General features: G+C 42.6%; 1 protein-coding gene across 2 annotated transcripts; it reads right to left on the bottom strand.

Annotated features, from left to right (window-relative positions):
* Positions 1–2,778: 2,778 nt before the first annotated feature.
* On the bottom strand, positions 2,779–8,132 carry LOC144709631 (protein CONTINUOUS VASCULAR RING 1-like). 2 transcript variants are annotated; one of them, XM_078583220.1, is made up of 8 exons: positions 7,907–8,132; positions 7,448–7,500; positions 7,113–7,222; positions 6,220–6,387; positions 6,018–6,115; positions 5,494–5,620; positions 5,112–5,197; positions 2,779–3,151 (listed from the first exon to the last, which is right to left on the bottom strand). In XM_078583220.1, the coding sequence occupies exons 1-7, from the start codon at positions 8,051–8,053 to the stop codon at positions 5,115–5,117; spliced, it is 786 nt and encodes a 261-aa protein (XP_078439346.1). In that variant the 5' UTR covers positions 8,054–8,132; the 3' UTR covers positions 2,779–3,151; positions 5,112–5,114. The 2 variants fall into 2 exon arrangements, with proteins under 2 accessions (XP_078439346.1, XP_078439345.1); XM_078583219.1 differs by lacking the exon at positions 2,779–3,151 and having other exon boundaries at positions 5,002–5,197; positions 7,907–8,131.
* Positions 8,133–9,080: the final 948 nt, after the last annotated feature.

Below are 9,080 nucleotides of genomic sequence, written 5' to 3'. Positions count from 1 at the left end.
CTGAAATTTTGAGGGACATTTCATCTTCACCCCCTCTTCAATCAAGGATCTCGAGTATATAAATAGAGGCATATATCCATGTCAAATTATCCTTAATCTTGTTTCCTACTCTTGTGGGCTGATGGAAATCTAGTGAGTTTTTGAGATCCATGATCTCTGTTATATAAATAGAGGCATATATCCATGTAAAAAATCATCCTTAAACTTGTTTCCGACTCTTGTGGGTTGATGGAAAGCTAGTGAGTTTTCGAGATCCATTAAGCTTGTTCTTGGTATCCTTGGTGTGTTGGAAAAGGCAACAAAGAAGAATGAGAGCATACTGCAATAGCAAATCATCATGATCATGGCAGAACATAGGGATCTACTGTAAGTATCCTCACGTTGATTCTTCACGACATCGTCATTAGATTGGATCGATTTGACCGTCACATTCTACCATCACATTTGTATACTCTTTAAATCACATCTCATTATTGCCAACCATTGTGTCATGTTCTTAATCATCGTTCACCTTATATGACTTGCGCTTTACGACATTCCCGTGCATGTCTCTTGTTATTGTAATTTCATCATTGCTCTCACTCAATATTCAGAAATCCTAATTATCACTATATGTTGTAATCATCTCAATAATTGTGCTAACTGTCATGATCTCACATTGCATTTTCTCGTATCTTGACTCTGTATTTTATGCATATCTCATCTCATCCCATTAATCCCATCTCACCATTCCCCGTGTAGATGATTCATACTCGTGAGAAGCTAAGTTTCCTTGAGTACAGGTTTGTATTTCTTATTGATTAATTTCAAAAATACCAACAACGAAATCAAACCCTAATTTTTTATCATATCACTCTCACGCTCTCTGTTAAACCCTAATTTTTTATCATATTACTCTTGCTCCCTCTGTTTCTCCACTCTCTTTCTCTCTCTCTATGGTTCCTTCTCATCTGCTCCCTATCTCTTGTTTCCTCTCTATATATTTATCTATATCACGTTCTCTCTCTGTATCTCTCTATCGTACGTTCTCTCTCTCTTGCTCATTTCATTTATTACATGTATTTATATATTATACATATTTATTTGTTATTAATTTTAACAATTTGATCCAACCTGTTCCAAACTCAATGGAGAGAGAGAGCTCAAGAGGGAGAGAGAAAGAGAAAAAGAGAATGATAGGGAGCACAAGAGAGAGAACAAGCAAAAGAGCCAGAGGTAGAGAAAGCATGAGAGAGAGAGAGAAATAGCGAGAGCAAGAGGAAAGAGCATGAGAGAGACAACGAGAGTGAGAGAGAGAGCCAATCCGAGCAATTCTTGCCCATCAGACCCTAGATATATTTGACTTGTACTCGATCTTCGCATCAAGTTTGGATCATGATTGATATTGGTGTGGTATAAAAAAAGACACGAAGGCCCATGTGAATGCCCATGTGAATCCCTACACCTATGGTAGTATTCATGCCGGACATCGTCAAGACGTCGTCCGGTCGACACCGAGGGTAGCGGCTCGGTATCGAATCAGGGTCTCGATCGGATAACGACGATCAGCGTCGTCCGATAATGCTGAAGGACAGGTATGAATGATGACGAAAATGTGTGAAAAGTCCTACTGTCGTACGTGCGTGCGCCGAAGTGCGGTGTTGCCATTCCAGAGATTGACGGGATCGCTTCTGGTGAGGTCAAACGGACCAACCGAATCTCGCCCGAGAGGGTCGAGGGTGAGTACGTCGCCGAACGGGAATACCCCGTTAATATGCTCACACGCGTCAGGTGAACCAGACTCGTACCGGGTAGGTAAGACTCTCGTATAGACTTTTGTCGTTTTCTCAACCTGTCTCACTCTCACCTATGTCTAACCCGAGCGCAGAAGAGGCGAATCGAAAGTATACTGAAGAAAGTAAGAGACGTAAAGAGAAGAGAGATGGGGGTACCTTCGTCGCGCTGGCGACGGATATCTCGCATCACTGAGTTCCAGAGGGCGGCAGCTGCGGGACACGTACGTCGGTTGGGGTGCGGATGGCGGCGAGGGGACAACGGGGCAGCCAGTTGGTTGGGGCACGTGCTGAGTGCAGGGGGAGCACCGACGTTGGCGTACGGGCGAATCGAGCACGAACGAGGGCCACCTTTGGCGTGGAGCGGCGATCGGGCCTAGCACGGGAGCGGCACGGGCGCAGGGCGCTGCGCAGGCACCGGGCGCAGCTCGGCCTGATGGCGCGGCTCGACCTGATGGCGCGGCTCGGCCTGACAGCACAGGGCAGCGCAGCAGGCGCGAAGCGCGGCTGTAGCGGAGCAGAGCACGATGACACGGACGCTCCCGGTCGAGGGCACGCGCGGCTGCGCCGGCATGCAGGAAGATGGCGGGGCGGCGATGTAGCGCAGGCGATGGCGTCGGCACGCGCGGACGGCAGCGCGTGTGGCGTGAGAAAGCGACGGCTGCGGCATGAGAAAGCGGCGAGCGACGGTGTGAGGAATCGGTGAGCAGCGGTGCGCGGAGAACAGTGAGCGGCGGTGTGAGAGCGGCGAGCGGCGGTGTGAGACCAGCGTACGGCGGCGTGAGAACGGCGAGCGGCGGCGTGAGCACGACGAGTGGCCGTGTGAGGAATCGGCGAGCAGCAGTGTGAGAGCGACGAGCGACGGCGTGGGAATGGCGAGTGGTGGCGTGAGAACGGCGAGCGGCGGCCTTTATCCTTGTTTTCTCCTCCCTCCTTCTTCCCTCTCTTCTTCCTTCTTCTTCTTCCTCTCCCAACGTGGGTGACTCTTTGACTTCCAAACGTCAGATTTTCAAAAAAAAAGGAAATTCAAGAGTGCTTGAGGGGGGCGCCCTCCCCTCCCTTTTATAGGAGAGAGGAAAATGGGCTCCCTTAACTACAAAATGAAAGAGAAATAAAACAAAAGATGGGTTCATTATGCCCACTAAGGGGAGGGGAAGATATCCTCATGCGGGAACTTCCCCTCGCTACATGCGGGTACGAAGAAACTGTAAAACGGGAAATAAAAGCGGTAAAGGCGAGCAGGTACGGGTCGAAGATGGCACGTCGTCACGCCGAATATCTGAACCCGGGGTTGCATGTCGTTGCTGCGGCTCGTCGTGTCGGCTGGACACGTGTTGGTGGAGGGCTCAATGACGGTGCGGGCTCCTCGAGTGATGGTCCTGCAGTGTCGGATGGTGCCGCGCCATCAAGTATGGAGATAACCATAGTCAATTGAGAACGTAAAAGCCAGTAAATAAACAATATTCCCTCATAAATCCTAAGGCAGGAGACGAGGCAGATTGAGAATAAAATAAGCCTCTATACAAGGGTTTGAGGCATAGCAGACTGAAAGTTATGTTATTTTTCAATTTAAAAAATTGAAAACATTCATGCTCTCCCTTGCAGGTCTCTTCCAACCATTACGCATCCCACAACAGATTTGGAAGGACAGATTGATGGAGATTTTGCAACCATTTCCCATCTCACAAAAAACCTAACGAGATCAACAACATCTTTAGCTAGTATACCCACTTCATGGCCTGTACCATTGTTTCTCTACACGTGATGTCGCTGATTCATTTGGATGGAAAGTAGTGAAGCTTTAAAACATCCTCCCTCTATTATTTCATAGAGGAACAATATTCATGAGTATCTTTGGGAAAGAGCTTCATACCCTTTAGGGCACATCAGTGAAACATAGCTTGACTAACCATCCAGAAATCGATGGCCAAACTGAGGTGGTCAACTAGGGACTTGAAAATTATATCTACTGTTTTTCAGGAGATGTAGTTTGCGGCTCTACTGGGCATAGACTAGTTACAATACATCACATCATTCCTCCAATTAAATGTCGTATAAGGACATGAAAACCACTCATTCAACAGGTAGTCCTAGAACTCCCATGGATGACCTACTACAAGCGCATGATTAAATGCTGGACCTTCTCCCAACCACCTCTGCTGAAGGTCTCAAGGTACTCATCTATTGGGTAATTTTTGGACTTCCATCCTAATGACAAGCTGGTCAACTTAGTCGGGAGTACTAGAATATCGACGTAGTCCATTGCATGAAGGTCATTGGTGTAGTCCATCCCACCAACCAACATTCTCTCCCTATACTCCCTCCTCTCTCGCTCAGTTCTCCTTACGAGTGTGAACATTGAACTTGATTGGGACTATTGTGGACGTCTTTAGCATTACATTAGAGTGAGTATATGAAATATTAAAACTAAAATGGATTTTAAATATGCGTAAAATCCCCCTTATGTCAACGTCTACTCTGTACTCATCCCATCTCTTTCAATCTATTCTCTCTCCCTGACTTTCTCTCTCTCACTCTCTGTTTGTTATACATCTCTCTCTATCATTCTCTTTTCTCTCTCTACATTCGACGATATACATTTATCTGATCGACTATCAACCTATCTCCCCCAGACTAGCAATATCTCTCATGATCTCTCTCCGATTTAATAAACTTTCCTAGTTTTTTTTGACAAAAGCAACCCAGCTACGTCAATAATCTCATAAAGAGGAACAGTTAATAATAATATGAAAAATCAAGTGCAAAACAGAAGGTGAGAGACATTTGGAGCCATATACATATATTTCAGTGGGAGACTCTATTAATAGCATATAGAATGGAGAGAGGAAATATTTTAATTCTAGTTTTTAAATTGACTTTAAAACATTTTAGATATTGTTTTTTCAAAATACACTAATTTTTCATAATGTCGTCCACAGAAATTGTCATCTTGTGATCATCCTCCAGTTCATGGCCCTTGTTATTTCCACCACCACTGTTATCCCCTTGATGACTATGACAACGATGAGATGCATGGATGATGATGAAAAGATCACCATCATCTGCGAGGCTTACTTCTATCTCTATCATTCTCACTTCATCATTTTCTATCGCTACATATATATCTTATCTACCAATATCTCTACTCATAAATGTATCCTCATATCCATCTATATCTGTATCCATACTTATCTTATCTATTTCCGGATCCATATCAACAACAGTACGATAATTAAAAAGGTGATTAGCGAGGGATTAAAACAAGGCCACTTGGGCAGACAAAATTTACAAGGAAAAAGACTTGTAGAGTGTTAGTTGATCCAAATCAGACAGATAAACCTTTCATGGTCTTCCCACTTGAATAGAATGGAAGTTAACTGATGACAGAGCTTGCGGCATCGACATGCCCCCGGACACGATGATCTCTGCAGAATTAAGCCATGGCTGAGTTTTTCTTCAAAAATATCGACTTAATGCGACTTACTTCTCACGTCATTATAATCAGGAGAAGTATTCTACCCATATTTACTTGTGCTTCATCCAAACATCTAGATCCATCTATCTATCTATCTATCTATCTATCAGTCTGTGGAATCTATCCATCTATACCGATCCATCAATTCATGGTCTGTTGTATTCATCTATTCGTTTGTCTAGCTACCAATGATAATATCCTAACAGATCAATCTTAATAGCGCAGACATTGGAAATAGGGGATTACCGATCCCTTCCCGTATAGAAAGATTGGGTCGGATGACGTCTTTGGCACCAATCAGGAATATGTCACCTATGTAGATGTGGTTTGTTGGAACATAGACACAGAAAAGCTCCTCTTCACCAGAATCGCTCTGCCAGATGAATAAGCAATATAAAGGTGAGAGCTTAAAACATTAGAATTAAGATATCAAGGGTTCCCCAATAACATTCAAACCCACTCCTAAACAGGATACCATATGTAACAAGCTCAAGGATCTAAGTATGAATTCGAAATTTATAGGAATTCTATTATGGTCCCAAATGTAAGGCTCACCCAGTCCACATCTCTTTGGATCAAATTAATCAGCTTATCTTTTGAGAGGGTGAAACCATCAAAACAAATCTATAATTGAGCGGATGGATAAAACAATGAATTAATCATCTCTATAAACCCAAATTTAATGATCGAGAAATATAAGAACCCACGAACATGATCAGACGAAATCCCTTATCAACCTACAAACATAAAGAAACAGGATTGTAATGCACCTGAAGAAGAACACTCGAAGTAATGAAACCAAGGGCATATTCTCCAATCCGTGGGTGTCTAATGATGGCCACTTCCTTGAATGCTTGCGAGTTCTGATCTAAAAAAAGAAATATAGAAAGGAAATGACATAAAGAAAAAGCTATTAAAGGTCTCTTTAACCCACCCACATTAAGCGAAACCTTTGGTATATAGTTTGTGTACCAGGTGAGATGGCTGCGCTAATCTGTTTGGATGCATTATAAATATGGCGGACGAGGGGCATCCTCTTGATGAACCATTCGCCAAGGTTGAGCACAGATGCCCCCAACCACGATGACATGAAGATTCCGACCAGAAAAATGAAGGTTATGGAAGTTATGAAGCCAAGTCCTGCCAAAGAAAATGTCAAGACTTAAGGTTGAAGTCCACAGGGAAAGGAGAGAGATAATTGAGGTTAACATTGACAAATGATTGCTGGTTCAATGATGATGGCATAAACATCAATAATGGTTGACGTCAACCATCAATTGGGCCAGTTTTTTTTAATCAATGCCAACATCATCATCAACTAAGTGGTTGATGTTGATGTTGACAGGGTTGCCAGTTTTTTAAATCTGTATTTAACTAAGTTAACAGCTGGCGTTGACAAACGGCAACAATCATTCTCGACACACAGTCAACGGTAACCTCGTCAATATCAGTATCATCATCAACCACCCAGAAAATTGTCAACGTTAATGTTATCATTAACAAGGGTTGATGACATTGATGGTTGTTTGAAAATTGATGAGTGCTGATGCCTATGCTGAATAGAGCCGGCAGAAACGAGCAGTAGATGATAGAGCAGCGCAGCAGGGTGAACCCCACCTCTCTGGAATCAAAACCAAACTCAGTAGCGCCAGAGGTTCTACCTTTGTACAGGGATAAGAATCTTAAGAAATGAAAATTAAAAGAAAGATCCTACTTCTTAAACAAAAAAATATGTTCACTAAGAATTGGAGTATTGGTTACAAGGATAAGGCATGGAAAAATTCAATTAGTACTGATTAAATATTGAACGGAATCTCCAACAGACGGCCCATGTTATAAATGCAAAGAAAAATAATGCAACTAACCGAAGACGTTGATTCCAAGTCGCGCATATATGGGGGAGAAGAATCCATCAAAAAAATGAATGATCCACCAGGTGATGTAGAATGTGATGGCTAGTGGAAATAAAATCACGCTGCACAATGGGTGAAGCCGTCAAAGGGGTTATATGCTCTACAAATGAGCCAATCCTAAAATGTAAGAAATTAAGGAAGCTCTAATGCACTTCTTAAGTAGGATATGACTTCTTATCAAGATATCCTCATTTAATGTTTTAAGGAAATCAAAGCTTCAATCCTTCTAAATAAAACCTCTGTCAAATCCGAGTGCACTGGACAATGAATTTTCCAGAAGAACTCACCATCCAGTCATGAACTTCTTAGACGCCCAGCTACGAATAACTTTGTAAAATGTCTGCAAAAGATCCGTGGCAGGTGAAAAATAGAGAAAATAAAAGAGAAATAATGAAAATTATTCAGAAAAATGATGCTACAACAATCAAATAAAAAAGGCTAATCAAAGCATGGACCACTCAGCTAAAAAAAAAAATCAACAATAACGCAAAAAACATGATCCACGTATTAAAGACCTTTAAGAACTTAACTACCTTTACAACACCATTGGGGAAAAAACAGTAGCTAAAAACATAAAAAAATAATTCGACAAAAAAAAACTCGGAGTTTGACGTTTTAACCGCTTCTTGTCTTACAAGTACTTCACGCTCGGATTTAATCAACACAATCTAAAGGCGAATTCCAGTTCAAAAGTAGAAAAAAACGGAAAAAGGCACAAATTAAAGGGTATATAGAGAGAGAGAGACATCACGGCCCGAGTTGGATGATCCGGAATTGGAGGAGGAAGCCTTGGAATTAGAGCCATCGATAGAGCTCTCTCCTCCGGGAATGAGCAACTCATGGCTTCTATCTCTCTCTCTACCAGCCATGATGAGCAATTTCTCATCCCCCATTCGCCGATCTCCTCCTCCCCCCAGACGAACTCGCCGTTGAAATTTTCGTTTCGTTGCGAGAGACAAGCGTAGAACTGCTTTCATTTATTGTCTAATCCACCTCAATAATTGCCCTTAAACTATCATTTATAATGACGTTATCTCATCTCTTCTTGATTTTTCTAATCTAGTTATAATTAACCTTATCAGTCTCATTAAATAGAACTACAATTTGACGGATGACGGATTCATTAAACAGATGGCAATTTGTATTACATGGTCATTATGTTCTTTCTGTGAGAATTGTTAGTTCTGTTGGTATTTCCGAACAGAACAAAAATGAATTCGATTAGAACATCGCACAGACCCGTGTGCCATTCTTTTGTTCGCTTTGTGCGAATTTTGTTCTAGTTTTGTGCAAATGTGTGAAGTTTGTTCTAGTTTTGTGCGAATGTGCGAATTTTTTTCGTTTTAAAAAAAAGAACATAACAAAGAACAAAGCCCTGTGCGGTTATTTTGTGCGATTTTTTTTCGTTTCAAACGAACAGAATAGAACAACCATGTCTAATTACATGTGACACAATGGACGGAGGACGGTTGTAAACCTAGAGTAAATCACTGGCCTCGAGCTAGAATGCAGGGACAGGGACAGGACGGTAATTTCATCCGTGGATAAGAAAAATCGTCCTGTCCAGGACTTTAGACGATTAACGGGACGAATAATCATCCATTCATCCCTAGACAGGATGATTGCTTCGTCCATGGACAAAATAACCGTCCCGTCTGGGGCCTCAGGCGGAGGACGGGACGGTTATTTCTTTATGGGGGAGAATAGTATGCGCATGACAGGTCCACCTGCATGGTGCACGTGCTGCACCACGTGTCAATTTATGAGTGGTCTATTGCTGACGCATGCCCTGTTTCATCCTAGGACATTGGATGGGACGAGAATTTCTAGGACGGGGCAGTTTTGGACAGGATGGGACGTGGACTAAAATAATGGGACGGGACGAAGCCTGGACGGGACGATTTAGATGAAACTCTAAAA

This window comes from Wolffia australiana, chromosome 11 (assembly GCF_029677425.1).
Source record: "Wolffia australiana isolate 7733 chromosome 11, ASM2967742v1".
Lineage (NCBI taxonomy): Eukaryota > Viridiplantae > Streptophyta > Magnoliopsida > Alismatales > Araceae > Wolffia > Wolffia australiana.
The sequence above is the reverse complement of the archived record's forward strand: the minus strand, read 5'-3'. Positions and strand labels throughout refer to the sequence as shown.

Coding starts and splice junctions, on each gene's coding strand:
- LOC144709631 (XM_078583220.1), bottom strand. CDS start 8,053: ATGGGGGATGAGAAATTGCTCATCATGGCTGGTAGAGAGAGAGATAGA. Junction 7,501..7,906: donor CATCCAACTCGGGCCGTGAT/GTCTCTCTCTCT, acceptor GATCTTTTGCAG/ACATTTTACAAAGTTATTCG. Junction 7,223..7,447: donor AAGAAGTTCATGACTGGATG/GTGAGTTCTTCT, acceptor CCCATTGTGCAG/CGTGATTTTATTTCCACTAG.